The sequence below is a fragment of the Cotesia typhae genome, unplaced genomic scaffold (assembly GCF_013202065.1).
Source record: "Cotesia typhae breed Kobodo isofemale line unplaced genomic scaffold, CoteBio_Ctyphae scaffold_13, whole genome shotgun sequence".
NCBI lineage: Eukaryota > Metazoa > Arthropoda > Insecta > Hymenoptera > Braconidae > Cotesia > Cotesia typhae.
This window is the reverse complement of record NW_027423774.1, coordinates 2504797-2524729: the sequence shown is the minus strand read 5'-3', so window position 1 is coordinate 2524729 and position 19933 is coordinate 2504797. Positions and strand designations below refer to the sequence as shown.

Genomic DNA, 19933 nt, shown 5'->3' with positions numbered 1-19933 from the left:
TTCAAAAATTTGTATTTTAGTTTTATGAAAATTAATTTAAATTCTGGAAAAAATTTTGTGGTTTTATTAAACTATTTTCTACAAGGAAAAAATGAATTGATGGTCATAAAGATTCAAAAATATTTTCGTACATCATTTCAATAAATTACTAAAATAAAAAAATATTTTGTAAATCCAAATGTGCATGCCTTAAGCGCTTGAATCTTACGTAAATTGATCAAAGTAAAGTTTTCACTAATAACTATTAAAAAAAAATTTTAGTATTAAGTAAAAACACAAATAAATTAATTTTATTTACAATTCAATTTTTAAACTAACTAAGGAGTGTTAAAAAATTGATTTTTTCAAAAGTTACCGTGTTTACTCTTTCATAAAGGCTTCAAAAATCTACATTGTGTACCATTAAAAATTTTTTTTATTGAGAAGAAATTTCAATTGATCGATTTAAAAACGATTTTTATGGTTTTAGCGATGATTTGTATTTTTAACATCGCGCTTAAGGCATACAATAAAATCAAACCATCTTAAAAAAATAAACTCCTACATCTTATCTGATACTTTGGTAATCCGGATTTATTAAGTACTCTTATAATTACTTATAATTAATAAATTAATACAAAAGAGTGATAATAATGATAATCATAAATTCTACTTAAAATGACTTATTATTTATTAAATAATATCCATCTAATGACTAGTATTCCACAGATACATAAACCTAATCAAGAAATAAATTATCATCAGTAATAATAAAAATAATACTAAAAAAATTGTCTGAAAATATAGGCATGGAGAACCATTCATTATCCGCAAGCACTAGCACCGTATCGTTCATATCAGTAATTAAGTGTCTTCGCCCCTTAAGTCTTTAATTAATTAAACAATAAAAAAAACAGACAGCAGTAGCATTCGTATCAATTATTATCATCTCCGACAGCGTCAATAGAGATCCGAAAAAGAAACCTGCGAAGAAACGGCCGAGTGAAGATGGTGAAGTACATGTATGTTTTCCAGGGAAGTGCCCGGCTGACTGTTGCTGTCAGCACCAAGAAACCCACCACCGGGTCCAATATTCGGAGAATTCCCCGTGGACGAAGGAACCGGTGTGCCAGGACATCCAGTTCCATTGGCGTTACCACTAACATTAATGCCTCCGCTACCCTCTTGCCTCATTATGTTGCGCCGCCATTTCGCCCTAGCGTTTTGGAACCAAACCTGGGCAATGATTTATCGATAAATCTCTAAGAGTTGTCTTAACCCGAGTCAAGATATTGAATTTGTGTCAAAATTTTGTACTTTTGGATAAAATAGCGCTAAAAAATTTTTTAGATGGTTAAAAAAATCAAGGAAAAGATTTTTATCATTTTTTAGTTATAATCTAGTCATTAGCTGTAAGTTTTAATGAAGTAGATTGATTTGTTCGGGGCTTGATGAGTAGTTTGCAATATATCAATGCAATGAAAAAATGCCTGCATAGAATTTGACTCTAAGAAAACATTCTTCTGTTTTTAGACGATAAAAATATTGATAAGAAAATTTATTTGACTTAAGAGAAGAATTTGAACCAAGAACATCATTCTAGAAAATTTTTTTACTTTGAATCAAGCAGAAAAATTTTCAAATCGCGTAAAATTGCATCGTTTAAATTTATAATTCCACAAAAATATACAATTTTCAAATAAATATGTCATATAAATTGTTAAATTTTATTGTAAAAATATTTAAAACAATGAGTTTAATCTTATTAACTTTTTTTTATTTTGTACTTAAAATAAATGAAATTTTTTTGCCCAGAAAAATATTATTCTTGAATCAAGATAGTTTTTCAATCCGTGAAAATTTCATTTATTCTTCGAAAAATACTTAAAATTCTCAAAATTTTCCTATCATTAAATTTTAAGTCTTGAAGCAAAAATACACAAGCTCAAAATTTCGACTCGGGAAATATCACAAATGAGTAAATGTAAATGGTACCTGCAGAACGCGCTTAGAAAGTCCGGTCTTCTGTGCAAGTTGCTTTAGGTCTTTTGCGTCCGGGTTCTGATTTATCGCAAAGTAACTCTTCATTGTACGTAATTGATGGTGCTTAAAGCTCGTCCTCATACGTTTGGTGCGTTGACTCTGATGAATTGGTCCCGGGGAACCGACTGATGTATCATATGCGGCCAACGATTCCATTGAGGACGACAATTCATTGGGATGCATAAGTTCTGAAAAACGATTCATTTTGTATTCAATAATAATTGATTCGCATAAACTACCGGTTCTGCGGTTCTTATTGCTTATGTGTGTATAAAATATCTGTATCTGTATATATATAAATTGTTTTATGTATTACACAATTCAAAGGGGCAAAAAGTAACAAAATGAAGGAAGGCAACAAGGCAAGATGCCAGTGGATGAACTTGGAGCCAGAAGCAAGCCAGAAATGATGAAGCCTTTTATTGTTATGTGTTGAATCTCGTCAACGCATATCGCATTTGTACGCAGGAAACGACTAAGCACGTGCTCTGGATGAACCATATTACAAAACATGCTACTTCGAGTGTTGTTTCGTCTGTTTGGTTTATTTTCAACTCGCTAAAAAGAATAAGTACACCAGTACTCAGGCAGCTGGTTCGTCGGTCACACAAAAAATAAATAATAAAAATAATAATAATATTAAATACGTACAACAGACAACAAAATGTCCAGTGCATTGACGAACCAACCGGATCGATTGGTTTCAAGTATAACGGAATAATGTTTTGTGTCCCTGCAGACTGGTTTTCAGACGCCATTACCTATTTCAGATACTTTTAAATCTTATTGATTATAAATCGGACAATTGGCTGTTATGTTCGCCGAGTCTCTATGCTTTTTGAATTTTAGTTTTTCATCGATGTAATATTATTATTTAAAACGAAAATTTTGTTAGCTGTTTAGTTAAATACTTGAAACATTTTGAGACAATTTTATTACGAATCGTTATTGATATCGATATTCGAAAGGAAGTAATAATATTGTGTCGGAGATTTCAGGTTCTTATAATACCCGGAAGATATATGGGGGCAAAAAGTTATCTTTTTCATTAATGAACGTTCAAACGTTCCAGTGAGTCGAGATATATAGTTTTCTACAGAGGAAATTGAAGGAATGCAAGTAAAAATGGAAACATTTGAGTAATTGGTTTGTTAATTAAAATTGATTATAAAAAAATTTACAAGTATTGAGTTTTTGGAAATGATTTCATGCTAAATCATCCTCCTTTTGAATTCTACAGATATTTTGCTATCTTTTTATACTCAATGAAATTTTTTAACCAACAACTTAGACGAAATTTTAACGAATCAAAAATATTATGTTTTAGAGTGGTAAAATTTACATTATTTGACGAAATTTCGAGATTATTTGAAAAAAAAAAAAAAAAGAATATGTCAAATTTTTGATACAGTAATTTTTCTCGTTAAAATGAATAAAATTTATTAATTGTTTGATGTTATCCTCGAAATTATTTTCAAGTGTGTTTTATAACATTAGCAGAACAATTTCAGGACAGTGATCTGAGACAAATCTCACAACCGCGACATTGTGATAATGAACCGCACTTAAGCATTCCACGTTGCTGGCCGTGCAAAAAAGCTTTTTAAAATTGAAGACCGCGAGTTGACTTAAAAAGAAAGCTGAATCGGGCGCCAGTTTAAATTCGCCATTAAACGCAACGGTTCTTTGGTGTTTCATCAAAAGGTGTATGACTTCCGGTTAGCGAATCGAGAGACTAAACAAAAAAAGCATCGAACAAGCGTCTTGTGTGTCGCATACCAAGTTATTCCGTCAGAATGTCTTTTGGCATAAGAAAAAAAAAGGTTAAAAAGGTGCGCAAGTGGGTAATTAAGCTTCGACTATTTAGCGATCGCGACATCAATTCGGGATCATCAGCAGAATCAGCAGGGGGATCGATTGCGCTGGCTTCGGATGGGGCACACGCATTCCGTAAAACGTTTGCTTGAGACACTTGATGATGGGGAACGGATACCTTAAGAATGAGGTCACAATTTGTCACGTAAACTTAAATTGGGAACGTTGGTTGGCTGCGAGATGGATGGTAACCTGGTTGGTTGCTTTGTTCCCGGTTCTCCACTGGGTTCGATAGGGACCGGTGCAAGAAGTTTACAAACCAGATAATGGTGAAAAAGAACTCCAAGACAGAAGAACTTGAAGAAAAAGAAGACAAAGAAGAAGAAATAAAGTTCGGTTCTTAAGTTAAGTAAGGGAATGTAGGTATCAATGTTCGCCGGCCATTCTGCTGTTAGTGGCTGGGTATTGGTCCGCGTCGGCATTCTTTTCCGGGAGGGAGCGGCCAATCGATGCATCTCACCGTCGATACCCATCTGTCACTGTCCCCGCGGGCCGTAAAACATACGTTTTTCTTATTATATTATTTTTATTATTTTTATATCCCTTTATTTATCCTCTTAATCTTTTATTCCCTTAAGCCTCCACGATATATAACAATCCCGATCTCATAATTCGATCCTCAACCCCTTGGCTATTGCCTTTTTTCACCACCGAGAAGTAACACATCATGGTATTAAATAAATATCAATAACTGAACCTCAAAATGTAATGCTTCATTATTATTTTGCGCTCAAAAAATTGCTATAAAATATAAAAAATTTCTGCAGTAAAAATTACAATGTTACGATCGTAATTTTAACTGCTACTTTTTCCGTAACGAAATTTTTTATCTATAGAAAATAATGACCAATGACTAATCCCGATAAAATGTTATGGGTTATGTTATATTACATTGCGATATGCTTTTAATGCTTGGATAAGAACAGAAGACCAAAGACTAAGACTAAGGACTCATCGGACTTTTCAGAGCAGAGCTATGGGCTACAGGGTGGATTATATACGACTAGTAGGTGAAGAAAGATACGAGCGCAATGAGACTAGGCGAAGAACAATTTTATAGCTCGTGGTAATAAATTCCTCTAACTCGTCTTTACCAGAGATTATACTCCTACAGCATCAACAGTGTGTAGTGTATAGTGGTCGCTCTTTAATTGTCGGGCGATTATAAAATAGCTGGGAATGACGTGATCGGAGTTTTCATCAGCTATTTCTGAGCCTGGGTTTTTTAAGACGCTAGTTACTGCTTCAATTTAACATTTCGCGATTTGTGGCTCTTTTTTATACGGCCACGCTTTTCTTGGAAACACAGAATCTTTTGATTTCTCCTTTTTTAATGTCTTGCTATGTAGTTTATGATTCGCGGGATTGAATAATTTTTTCAATCGTGATTGTTGCAGAAAAACAACTGGAAGTTGGGCAATTAACGATGTAAGGGGGAAGGGGGCTGGGGGTCGGAAGGATTCAAGGGTGAAAGTGTAATTGCCCTGTTGATGCTCGAGTACGGGTGAGTATTTGAATTTGCATTACACTCGACAAACTTTTCAACCGTTTTGTTTGTCGAGTTGTAATCGTAGTTTCAGTTGTAGTCGTAGTTGTGTTTCATTAATGAAATGTAAATACATTTTATTGCAAGTAGTTCAAGTTGGAGTGCTGGTGCTCGTGAGTAGAGGTCAGTGTTTTCAATTAGTTTTTGTGTATGACCTGGAATTATTTGTTCTTCGTTATTCATGAGAGTTTTTTTTTTATTGGAAGGGTTGAATTTTAGAAAAAGAAAAAAAATTGTATTGTTACTCTGTGGAAAAAAATTTTTTTATGGCTAATTTTATAATTTCCTTAAAATAATATCAAATCAAACAAAAACTATAGTTTCTTTGAAATAAAAAAAATCACCTGCAGCCAGTCGCATCGAAACCGGCAAATCAGACCTCGAAACTTCTGAAAGTTTTCTTTTCCGTGGCCTCCCTTTTTGCACATTAGCAACGGAACTTTGCTCATTAGCACTGTAGTACCCAGTGAGGGATGACACGTCCGGTGAGCCGAGGTCTTCAACGCTTCCAGCGGTGTTTCCGTAGTCCGCGACACAGCAGATTAATTCATAGTGAGGCCTAAAACCACGTCCCACAATTTTCATTTTTGATCATCATTTATTCCTAATAACATCAGTCACCTGCAGTAAACAAGTCCATCACGCTGCCCAAAGTGATCTCCCTTGTTGAGAGGGACCCCACAGGAAGCGCAGACAAAGCAGGCGACGTGGTAAACCAATTCCCGTGCTCTCATCACCAGTTCTGTTGCGGAAATTCCAGCCCGACATCTTGAGCATCTTGAGACAGCAAACAGCCTGGAACAATGATAAATAACAAATTCAAATCATTAATCAAAACAATGCGATGTTGATATCAAAAATAATGATAAAAGGCCTCGCTAAGTTCTCAAGTTGTCATTCGAGAGTAAAAACAATTTCTTACTCTATTTCGAATAGCACTCCGATTGCGCTCTTGGCTCTTAATAACTCCACATATACAGCACAATGCAACCGCAATACCTCTCACGTTTTTACTGGGACCTGGTATACAAATACTCTCTTTACTTTTAATCCCACAATCTTGTGTCAACTATCGTAGCATATAACACAATGATAATAACCTCACAAATAAGATCTGACATTATTTGGTTTTTCGTTTTTATTTTTCCATTTTTTTTTTGTGGCACAAACGAGCCCTGCATTTAAATAGACCAGCTCCTTGCTTTCACCTCTTGCTCCACCTCCCCAGCCACATTAGCCAGGGCCTTGCTGACTATCGGGTAGCAAGGTACCCCAGAAATGGCAAACAATGCAACAGCTCTGGATGATATTTTTCTCCGGGAATATTTTAATACGACAATAACAACAGAAATAATAAAATCCAGAAGCTGAAACTTAAGCTGGCGTTGTCCCAAGTCGCGGGCTTGTAATTCTTGGTATCGCAAACAAACCATCGTATAACCGTTCGATTCACCATCACCGTTCCCTGAGGTAAATACACACGCAAGCATACAAACAAAGGATCTGTTTTTAGTTATTTATTTAGCTTTTTTAGTCTGTTTCGCTGGCTCCAGTCCGCAGTATATAATTCCATGCTTCCTTCTCTCTATTCATCCAAACAAAGTACGTGCGGGCCAACGCGGTACTCCGCGTATCGTGTAAATATATATATATATATATATATATATATATATATATATATATATATATATATATATATATATATATATATATATATATGTGTATGTATGTACTGCAGTGTACTGGATACTGAGAGAACTCGAGAGTAGTCAGTACTCTTGCATTGCATTGTTGCATATTGCATGGAGTGATATTGTTTTATGCCCTAACGAACCAGATATACCTAGGGTTATTTTTATAATTATTTTTTTACTGAGAAGCTGGGGGTGATGCTTTTAATTTTTCATTTTCAAGCGGGGATTTTTAGATAAATGTCGGGTAGATTTTGTTATTTTTATTATTATCAATTTTTACAATTAATAAATTAATAATCGAATAAATTGTTATTTTTCACAATATTCGATTGATAGAAAAATAAAAATCGGTTCAATTAATTTTAATTAATATGAACTTAATTTTTTTTTTTTTTCACTATGTTGATATTTATTTCGTAATTTTGTTCTTTGTTTAATTTAATAAAAAAATTTATTATGATTATTATTATTATTATTATTATTATTATTATTATTATTATTATTATTATTATTATTATTATTATTATTATTATTATTATTATTATTATTATTATTATTATTATTATTATTATTATTATTATTATTATTATTATTATTATTATTATTATTATTATTATTATTATTATTATTATTATTATTATTATTATTATAAATTACAAGAAATTTGAATAGCGCTAGTGACTAACTTTAAAGTCCCATGTGTTTCTATTTTAGGGATGAATTATCAATAAATATAAATGAAAATCGAATAAGACCATTGATAAGTATTATCTGCAAAATAATTATCTCCAGTAATTTGAACACACATTTACATAATTATTCGAATCAATAATTAAAATTTTAACTTGCATGATTGAATCAGTTATTGATCATTAAAAGGCTGTATGATGATAAGTTAATAATTTAGTTCTCGACAACCATCACACGTATCCTGATCTCTGTTGATATCATATTTAATATATACGAATAATCATTATTAAAGTTTTCTCAATACCATCAAATTTCCCAATCAATAAATTAAAAATATTCATACAGTACCATTGATATGATTTCTGTTAATATTGTGGTAAATAGTATTATTTACAGAGTATGTATTTACTGGTTAATAACAATTATATATATTTACCATAGAGCAATTTTTATTTTTTAATTTATGGCATTATCGGTAATTTTATTCACGGATAGTCATTAATACCAATCAAAAAAAATAATGAAAAAACCTATTGTCATCCCAATGGAGGATAATTACCACTAAATAGAAACTCCGTAGAGCAATTTGACATGAAGACAGTCGACAGGTGATAAAGTAGGGAAAGTTTGATTAATTTAAAATAAAGATAAAGTTTTATCGTAAATAATCGGTTTGACGTTGATGAGAGACAATAGAACAATCAAAATAAAACGGATCATTCTTTTGATTTTTACAATATTTTTTCCCCATTTGTTCAGTTAGTTAACATTGTGATTGTGACTTTCACTTTTAGAGAAAAATTCTAACCGGTACAGTAGAAAGATAAGAATAAGACTTTTCCTGTGCATCTGAGATTAAGTATTTGTTTTAGTATTATAAAGAATGTGCGATTGTATACGACGTATGTAATAATAAATCAAGGGATAACGAGACCGGCTGTTATACAGGACAAGAGTAGCAACAGCCAGTGCTTCTGCTTCTCAAAGTCCTGAGATTTCCACGTCAACTACCGAGCAAGTTACGTCAATCAAAATTTTTACTTTGTTCACATCGTCTATCGTATGTTACATCATTCATTCGTTACTTGCCAAGGTATTTACATTTTACATTACGTCATTTTTTTATTATTTGCTTGTCTAGTGTTGACTGGAGAAAGAAAATTATTTTTTTAGTTTTAGTTTAAATTTATGGGTGAGAATAATGGGGATGGCTTTTTTATTTTTTGGTTTTTTTCGAATAGTCTTTAGTGAGAAAGAGATTAGCGAGATAGTAGACGAATCTTAGAAAGGGAAGATGGCCATTAGTAGACATTTTGTGTGGTCCCCAGAAGGTATATGGTATATGGTTTATAAATGTATGTATGTGCCGTATTCGTATTCGTATAAGTGACGATACTATGCAAATTCAACACTACCGCAATAAATACCGAGATGGCGGATGTGTGTTGGGGTATAGAAAATAACGCTCGAATCAGAAGCAAGCATTTTGCATTAATTCTCGGTTCCTCAAAGGACACCGTAATTTGCTGTATAATATTACGGTTTATTTTTCTCTTTTATCTCCTCAAATATTTCTCTGGAAATCGCGGACTCGAATCTTTGTGAAAAGTATTAGTATAGGTATCTGGAGAGAGATTCTATTTATGAGGAAATGTAGGATAATGCAGAATGATGTTTTCTGAGGATGATAATTGGAATTCTTTTTTAGATAAAGAAAGGAAAAAATCTTTACTCTGGAACGAATTTTTGAGAATCAAGAAAATACTTTTTGGATATTCTTGAATCCAAAATTTTGTCTTGTTTTTCAGTAAATTTAAGTTCTTGAGTTAATTTTTTTGATTCCAGATTTTTTTCACTGATCAAAAAATCAACTAAATTCAATAAAAAAATTTAATAAAAATATTTAAACCGTACATTAAAATAATTTTGGACAATAGCATCAAACTGACCTGTAATAATCTTCTTTGCAGTAAATATTGCCATCCCTTGAGAAGCAAGTAAGCTCGGCAGCCAAGGGAACCCGGCAATGACAGCACCTCAGACATCCGCAGTGCCAAGCGCGGTCGGCCGCCTTGAGATACCATCTTTCCGCGATGTCTCTTCCGCAGCCGCCGCAAGCGAGTCCGCCAGCACCACCCACGACCTCCGAGTGGACTCTGTCGCTCTCATTGATGTTCTCTCGTCTGCTCGGGGTCATGCAGTCCCCGCCTGGGGGTGTGCTACTTCCACAACCCACTTCCTTCAGCATCACGATCCGCGGGTCCTACATTCTGATAAACATATCACGTAGTGATAATGATAAATAATCAGTCATCATCCATCATCATCAACATTATCATCCGTCTGTCATCACTCAATCATTTATCTCTTAATAGATTATTATGTTTCTTATTAGATAATGAATTATTTTACACACTCATCCTCTTATTATTACCAATTCAAGTACACAATATTATTATTTTTATTTTTTTTAGTGTGATGATGGTATAAAAAAATAAAAAAAGCGATAAAGATCATTTAATACAAAAGCAATTAAGAAATTAAGGATAAACATGATAATAAGATACCAATTAACGTTCAATGTGTAATTTAATCTTATATGATGATATCGAAACGCTTGGAAGGATTTCTTTGCTCTTTTGAAAGAACGAGAGAGAAGGAGAGTAGAGGAGCTACAGCAGCAATAAGAGTTACTTCCTGAATGTACTAAACAGCTGTAATGTAATATAATGTTGTAAGATCTTACAGCGGAAAGCGAGCGAAATAGGACGACTTTTTTTTAAGTAAAAAATTATTATGTCTCCAGATTTTTTTTTGCTTACAATTTTTTTTATTTCAAATTCAAAAGTTATATAATAAACTATTTGCAATATAATAGAATATAAAAAAGATTCCTGGAAATTTTGAAAACATTCCAAAGAATTTTCTAGTCTCTGATTGATGTTATTCAAAGTATTTAAATTTAAAAAATATTTGATTCTAATTTAAACAATTTCTTAAACAACCAAATTTCAAATTTATCAACTACGAAAATCAATTTATCCATGAAAAAATTTTCCGGATCATCTATCTATAATTTTTAATATTTTGTGATATTTCTTGACATTAAAATTGGCTATATGAGGCTTGAAACAGTCATGTGTGCCCGTACATAATTTTTTGATTAAAAGTAGTACTGAACCTTTCCACCAGATGGTGGAGAGTCGCTGAATTTTTTCCTTACTAGAGAGTTAATTCTTAGCCATTAAATTATAAGACAAAATTTATTTTTCATTAGAAAATTTTTCCGCGGGTAAATATGACTTGAAAAAATTTTACCAGTTATAAGTAAGCTATTAAAATGATGGTCAAAGTGTCGGTCAAAAAAGGAAACCCAACAACAAGTAACAAATGACCCGAAATGAGTTGCTAATTAATCTAAATACAAAAAGGGCCTTAAATGGATCGAGTTGAGAGTGTCAAAAAAGAAGGACTTAACGTTGCATCGAGAGAGGGAGATGTACCTCTTCGCGAGGAAGAGAAAGATTTAAGAGTAGTAAAGGACGTTGAGTTATCGCAGAGACGTTTGCCTTGGCTTAGCTTCTACCAATTAGCTACCTCGTCGATTCGAAACTGAGCTACTACTCCGGAATCCATTCATTAACGGGACGCCGGTCACGAATTGTTTTCATTCATGGATTCTCGTGCGTACCCGTCTACCCGTACCACACTCTAGAGAGTAGTATTATATAGGCTCGAGCACGCGCCTCTGAGCGTGTCCTGAATGAACCAGAGACCAACCGACCAGCAACCAACAAGACACCAATCTCTTTCTCTTACATATTAGCTCATCGTCTTCTTCTTCTTGTCTTTACTTGTTCTATCTCTCACTTACTCCTACCCCTCTCGAAGCCCTCGCTTCCTCCCTAAGCTCCCGTCTATACCTATCCACCTATATCCATTATTCTATACACATATGCTCATGCAAGTTCCCATTAACCTGGACGTTAACGCGAATGACTTTGTTCCTTCGACCAAGATGATACGCTCCATGATTTCTATCTTCTCTAGAGAATCATTCGCAGTACTTTGCTTCGCATTACTCTCCACCTATTAGTTAGATATGTTTATACAAAGATTGATAAAAAATTAATCTTTAGCCAAGAAAATTATTAAAAAAAATTGGTTTTTTTTTAAGAATTTCTCCTGCGCAAAATTTTTGATTTAAGATTTGTTCAAAAGTATCCTTTTTGCGTTAATTTAGTAAATTATCGAAGACAAAATCAAAATTTCGCCGGCAGATGGCGTTTCAGTAATCACAGTCATCCATATTGGTGATTCAACTTCCAGTACTCCATTATTATTTTAATAAGTAAGTACATTGAAAGACATTTTCTTAAAACTTACTGTTATATTCCGGTAATCGTGGGACGAATAGCACGACTTAATAATTTGTCGGCAAGTGTGATAATTTTTAATTTTTTTTCAACAAATTTTGCCGTAGTTTACTGTAAATTTTATGAAGTCTACCCCAAAATAAATAAATTTTTTCATAATTTTTATCTCAAAAATGGTAATAAATAAAAGCACCGCATTATGACCCACGATTACAGTGAATTTGTTGATTAAGATTATTTTTTATTTAATTAAATTTTCCTGACATCAGAAATTAGATTTTTAAAGGTAAATAATTTATACTGTAAATATAGTTAGATAAAACTTGTAATATCTACAAGTAATATTTGTGTGATTAATTTTAATAAAAATTTGTGCTTAAAAACAGAACAATCATTTAGTAATTTTTGATTATTTACTTATTATTATTAAACTTTATTTAATTTTTATTTTATGTTTGTTGGGTAACCTTAGGAGCTATTGATGAAAATTTTGTCGTTAAAAATAAAATTAACTTTTGTGATTAATGAGTAACGCTGAAAAAATTTATATAAGTAAAGTTGTCTCTCAATATTTCCATCTCAACTTTCAAAAATTTTAACGACCAACTTTCTTGTACTTTCTCGGCTATTTTATTTATACCTTTCTCTCATTTCTATATCCAACGGAGGCCGAGCCCTCGAACCAGAATCTAAAACAAGTAGCTATTAGTAGCGGCTACGGGTCAAAAATTCCAGATCTTTAAGCTTAAAGCCTGAAGAATAACCATCATTAAAATTCATCACATTCTTCCCGCCCCCTCTCTCTTTTTATTTTTATCAAATTTATAATAATTAATTAATAATACTAATAAAACTATAAATCAATTTAAGAATTTATCAGATTAAATAAATTAACAATTTTTATACAACACATATGTTACCATAACATACAAATATATATCAAATTTTATTAATTTCTGCACAGTAATTTTAGGAGCAACAGTACTAACTTACTTTTTAGGTTGAATAAAATTTAATTGTTCGCTAAAAATCATATAATCATTGACTAATACTACTTAATATCAAAAAAATTCTATTTTGAAAAAAATTTCAAATTTTTGAACAAACAAATCAACTAATTAGTAAATTTTTTAATGATGTGAGCTCGTAAATACTTTAATTTTTTATGGATTTATTTATTAATTTAATTATCAAAAATTTTAAACGTAGAAAAAATTTGTAAAAAGTTTTATTTTAAATAGTAAACATCATTAACTATTCTGGAAAAGTCCAACATAAATAAAATCGTCGTTATTGTTAAGAAAGACAAAAAAAATATTATTTTTAATATTTAATTTTGTTTTTTTTTTTTTTTGCCAAAAAAATGCTTGCAAATTTTAATTTCTAAATGCAAACTAAACAACTAAAAAATTCTCGTGACTAATAAACAAAATAAAATCCATAATTTATAAAATTAGCAGTCAGATAAAGACAGACACAAATAGTTGTGAGATACTGAGACGAAAGTCTGAGCGTTGTTGGTCGTCGGTCGTCGCTCGGTGGTTTGATTACAACGTAAACCTCAACATGAGAGATGACTGTCGACGATTGCACACATATCACACTTATACCATATAATACCACCATACATTTATACATTTTATATATTTATCCATTTTATACACTTTATACATGGATAATATTATTATATAACCGTATAATTTCATCATTTATTCCTCGTTCTTCCACGATCAAGAGATAAGATTTAACGACTGAAAGCGGCGGCTCTTTAAATCTTCATTGTTCTCTCTTACACGGATTATGTATCGCTAATCTAATTTAAATTTTTAATAAATAATAAACAATTTTACCTCAGCAGTATTTTTTTTTATTCTTCCTCATCAATACTTTTTGATAATCCATTGCTTCATATCCGATAATTACCAATATTATTCCGCTAGTTATTTAATTACATACTCAACCACCATCACGATTTTTTTATAAATTTTCACTTTTTAACTTCACTCCAAAAAATCAGTAAATAAATTTATTTATATTATTTAGTACTAGGATAAATTTGAGTTGTATGTTTATAAATTGATCGTTGTACTTTACTTGACTTAATTTTATATTATTATTATTGTTATTATTATTATATGTAATTAATAAATAATACAATAAGCAATAAATAATAATCGTTTGAAGAATAATACTGGGATAATGGCTAGGAAGTCGCCGCCGGCGGTAAATGTCAGGATGAAAGAGAGAAGAGAAGATTCGAAGGCTAGAATATCGCTGACGGAGCGTCGCTGCGCGCTAAAACGGGGAGGGATTGAGAAATTCTCAGGCCAACGAGAGGGTTGTGATCATGAGGGGAGAGCGTCGCGACGCTTGCGCGCCGTTTTACCTCTCCAGTTTTAATTTTCACCGGTATAAAATAAAATAATAAATAATTATTATATTTACTTAAAAAATAAAGTCAAGTGTGTTAAAATTTAAAGTAAGTAAATAGAAGTTTATTTTTTTCCACCTTGCAAAAAAAAATAGATTATATTTTTTATTAAAAAAAAAAAAAAAAAAAATTAATAATAAAATAGTCGGTGTTTTTTTTTATTTATATTTTATAAGTAAATTTATGAGCACAATAGATTCGGCGCACTAGAAAAATATTGTAGGGCTCTCAAAGCACTCGACTTGTGGGATTTTTATGAGTGAGCGTTGGAAAGTTAGTCACCTTGATGGGATTTATCTCTAGTTTTTTTATTGGTAGTTTTCAATGTTAGGCTTACACTTTTTATGGATGTGTGTGTTAATATTCTAGTGTGTAGAGCCAGAGAGACGTGTCATTGATCGTCAGACTCACTCGTGGCTTACGTGGAGTGTGTACCTCGGATAGGAGCTGAAGACACTCTCCTGAAACCGGGATAAAAGGAACAAAAAAAAAAAAAAAGAGTAGAGTGTGGAGAGTGGAGTGTAGTAGAGAGGTGCAAGTTTTAACCTCTCGACCCGGCGAAACTTCCCTGTACCTGGATACTTAGACTCTGAGCTGAGAAGCTAGGCGCGGTTTGCTGAGCCGCTCGATAGGAGTCGCGATCCGCCGACCAATCAACCGGGTGCGAGACCGTAAAGCCGAGATGGTATTGGCCGCTCGATTCAGAGACCGTTCAAGGGAGAGCGAAACGATGTTATATTGTTACGCTGGATATTATATACTGGATGTGGATCTCCACACTCGGCTGCTGGGAAGAGGAGACATCTTGCGGATTTCAAATGTAATCAGATAGAGATGAGACTCTGCTTGGGGATTAGCGAGGAGCGAAAATAGGAAGGTTATGAGGTTAAGTGGAGAATTTTGAGGGTGTTAGGTGCGATTGAAAAATTTTCAAATTTTTCTTTATAAAAAATTGACAATTTAAAAATATTGGAAAATTGCATGAAATAATAATAATAAATTTTTGGAGTTTTTTTTCAGCAAAGTGATTCTGAATGAATGTGGATTTTAATTAAAAAAAATTCTGAGTAGTTTTTAGACTTAAATAAATTTTTAATGACCTGAAATTAATTTCTTATTCCAAATCACTAACAAAAACTTAAAAAATTTATCTGACGTTTAAGCTTGTAAATTTTTATTATATTTTTTATAAAAATTCTACAGGATCAAAATTTATTTGTTGTATCACATTTAGAAAAATAGTTCTATTAATTTTTAAAATCTCTAAAATCGACATTTTATAATTTTGAGAAGAAGAAAAAATATTTTGTTATTTTTATCTAATAAAATTAATATATAATGAATTGTGATCTTTTAGGTATAAATTACATAATACTTATATTGTAAACAATTGGACAGTTTTCTTGTTTTTTAGATTGGATTGTTCCTGGACGAAAATATCTAACCTTTAAATAGCATTTAAATGCTCGTACCCCTTATCATTATCGCAAACTCCCACTGTGAGAAATAATTCTATCCATAGAAGTATATGTACATATAAATAACAATAACCTTGAAGTGACAAAGAGAGAAAAAAAGAGTGAGAGAGAAAGAGAGAGTAGGGGGTACCGGTATACACAAAACAATACACATGCAGTTGTATGTAGAACTAGATTACATTATGCGAAAATATCGCTCGGATAAGTTATCTCGACCGGGGCAAGTGTAAATAAGTGCAAAGATATAACGGTTAATTTCCGCATTAAGCGTGGTTATCGCTAACGTCTATCCGGAGTAACCAACTCATACATCGCCGTGGGCCTTTTTTTCTCCAATGAATAAGAATTTATAATAATTCATAGTATAAATAAATACTGCTCATTGTTACAGTTAAAAATGATTCTACTTATAAAATTTGGTAAAATTTTTCTCATTACTCGACAATTTTTTTTTTTTAATGTATAAGAGCTTGATAATTGAGTAAATTAATTATTAAATTTCAATTTCATGTATTTTTAAAATATGACGTTAAGAATAGTCAGAATTAACAGTTAAAAGTAAATACATTGTACTAAAAAAAATCTACAATACGCATGTGTGGTTGTCAGTGTTGTAGAAAATAGCGATCGCGAATCCGCGGATGAGCGTAGACATGGGTATGTGCAAGTAAATGTATTTCATTATAAATTATATAGTAGACTGTAGAATATAGAGGTAGAGAAGCAAAAAAAGTGTATAACAAGAGAATGAGAGAGTAAGAAAGGAGATCACCCTCGTAAGAACGGTGGTGAATAAAAAGAGAAGGGTAAAAGAGAAAATGCGGAGTTACGGAGACGCCTCGCGGTGTCGGCGAACGAGGTTGACGTAGATAAATGGTACGTTTCACCGCAACGGACGCGTCGTAGTCCCAACGATCTTCCGGGCCTGCGACCAGAAACCAGACAACCGCTAAAGACGATCGTCGACTCGACGAGGTTACGATGCACTGCAGCCATGTATTCGTATAAAATAACATCGAGATTGTTATATGTTATATGCTACATCTTACATCTTACATGAAAATTTATATATTCCCGGATATATTGAATATATGTTAAATATATTCAATGCAGTGTACCATCATTTGAAGATAAATTTAACCATGCGGTCAATATAAATACAATTTATGGAAATATAATCCGGTAAAATATAAACGTACATATTTTTATGGTGTACATAAGGATGTGTATGCTGACTTATTTATCATATTCGGTTAATTGATATGTTCATAAAAGTATTGTTAGTTCAATTTACTTCGTTGCCATGTTCTCAAGAAAATTTTTCGAGTGAAGGGAAATATTCTCTTTAAGTAATATTTGTTTTGCCGATAGAAAATATTCTGCTTGTAATTTAAAAAAAATTTCGTTTTATAATAAGCAAATTATAACTCTAGAATACTTTTCAGAATTTTTTAAAGTAGATTTTTTTTTTTTTTTAACGAATATTTTATTTTTTTGGCTTGGGCTTTCAAGAAAAAAATGTGATTTAAGAAAATAATTTTGAAGAGGTTCTTTGTCTTGAATCAAAAATAAAAAATTATTAAATGAAGTAAAATTTACTTAACCCAAGAATAAAATCTCAGTTCAAGAATTTTTTTACTTAAATCAAGTTAATTCCTTGTCAGTGTATGAAAATGATTAATTTTTCCGAATTTTACTAATAAGTAGATATTTTTACTCAAACGCATACATCCACATCATGAGTTTTATAATAGAGCTCAATATTTCTACTTGAAGATTAGCAATAATGCAAGACATAATTATTTTTTAAACGCCTAGAAATTTATCCAGCAAATTCTTGAAATAAAAGTCTCATAATATTCTTACTTGAAAAATGATATTTTCAGAATTGTATTAAACGGAGTCGCGGAAATATACGACTAAGAGATCGTATCTACGAAATAAAACGCGTATCACCGGTTAATATCTACCTGCTTGGTATATTTAACTTGTACGCTAAGTACTTACACACACGTAATATAAACCTATATACACAAAACACACATGAATACAACTTGTATGACCGCTTAGCAAACTCGTAAATTATAAAATTAAATTAACAGATTATCGATGTAATCAATATACTGTTGAGTTTTTGTATACAATCTAATTAAATTCAATCCAAATAACAGCGATATTTACTTTATTATAACAATAAATTCAACGATGAATAATTTCAAACATTTATGCTTCATTTATAATTTATAGCTCTATTTTATTCGATAACTTTTTTTAATTTATTTTAAACTGTACAATGTAAAAAAGTCTACATGCATTAGTAAAGTTGCTTTTTAATTGCACGGCAAAGTTTTGTATTTTTCCTTATTTTATTTGGGTGCAGCAATTTTTTTTTTCTTTTTTCCTATTGTCCGTATTATTTGCAGAGTTTTGGGTCCAGGAAAAAAAAACACAAATAAACTACGGATAAGAAAAGTTTAAGTTTAAACGAGACAAAGAGGGGTAGAGGCCAAGTTGGGTCAGACTTGGTTGAGTTGAGTCTCCGGGTTATCTGATGCAAGCGCGCGAATATCTTGCTACGGCTTCCGGCGCTCAGCCCGCGATTACCCCGTCGATTGTCTGTGAACAGGAGTAACCAGAGGAAAAAATAAACTTTTTTGTTTTTTTATATAAAAATTCGACGAAAATAAATAACCAGAAGCGAACTTTAGACTCCGAAAAAAATTACCAGCCTTGCCAGATAAATGTGAGAAATTATGTATAATTAATATTTAATTACTTTCGCACTTAATCGACGTATTTATCATTTAGTAATTGTGGCAAATTTATCAAAGTGTCATTTATTTTTTAGTGGTCATTAAGTTGAATAAAAAAGTGTATAATTACATTAATTACTTCATCAGTTATTTTAAATAAATAATAAAAATAAAAATAATAATTTAGAAAAAACATTACTTGAAATTAAAAAAAATTTTTTTTATGGCCTTTTTTCCAAATTTTCATTTTTACACTAGAAAAAAAGTATTAAAACAACATCAATAAATTTTATTAATGATTTTCAGTGAAATTTATTTTTTTTTTAATAGTAAGTAGAAAATTAAAAAAAAAATGCCTTCCTCTGTTTTTTTTTTGTTTCTGGTTTCTCCAGCCGTCAATGTCTTCAGAGATTTAAAAACGCACGTAATGCCGATTAGTTGTTCCGTAAAAAAGTGAACGAATAAAAAAGTAAAAATACCTTCAATGGCAACGGCGAGTAAAGCGTGTGAATGCTAATACGATTAAAAATATATTTTATTACATTAGTATAGAGAGTTTGAGGTTTGTTGCAGAACATTAGACACTATCTCGAGCGACGCATAACTGGAGACCTTGACGTGACGACGACAGAGCTCGAAGAAGAAATGTCGAGATAACATCTGCAAAGTGTCCAACAGAGGAAGCCTACTGATACTCTCCGGAGCAGCCCAAAAGATCTTATCGTCTTCTCATCAACTTATTTTTCTCTTTTTATTTCAAACGTTCTTTTCTCTTGCTTTACTCTGTACTCTGTTTCATGATCTTCAATATAGAATCACTGCCTTTATTTTATACTCTTTATATTTATTTGTAAGTACGAGGATATTTTTATTAATCCTTGTTATTTATAGCTTAATTATAATCCGACGTCATTTCTTTTACTGAAAAATGTAATAAATAGTCAATGAAATTGAAGTTTTGAGACAGGTGGTATATATTGTTTGATAATTTTCCGATTTAAAATTTTATTTTAGTGAAGAGAATTTTTCCAAATATTTTCTTAAATTTTCCAACAATTAATTTTCTGA

At 31.6% G+C, this 19933-nt stretch overlaps 1 protein-coding gene across 2 annotated transcripts; it reads right to left on the bottom strand.

The window, feature by feature from the left end:
* Positions 1-696: 696 nt before the first annotated feature.
* On the bottom strand, positions 697-14359 carry LOC141534660 (LIM/homeobox protein Lhx9). 2 transcript variants are annotated; one of them, XM_074254144.1, is made up of 6 exons: positions 14054-14359; positions 9777-10097; positions 6065-6238; positions 5788-6002; positions 1975-2210; positions 697-1215 (listed from the first exon to the last, which is right to left on the bottom strand). In XM_074254144.1, exons 2-6 carry the CDS (start codon positions 10073-10075, stop codon positions 940-942), a joined length of 1200 nt encoding a protein of 399 aa, XP_074110245.1. In that variant the 5' UTR covers positions 10076-10097; positions 14054-14359; the 3' UTR covers positions 697-939. The 2 variants fall into 2 exon arrangements, with proteins under 2 accessions (XP_074110245.1, XP_074110246.1); XM_074254145.1 differs by lacking the exon at positions 14054-14359 and having other exon boundaries at positions 9777-10247.
* Positions 14360-19933: the final 5574 nt, after the last annotated feature.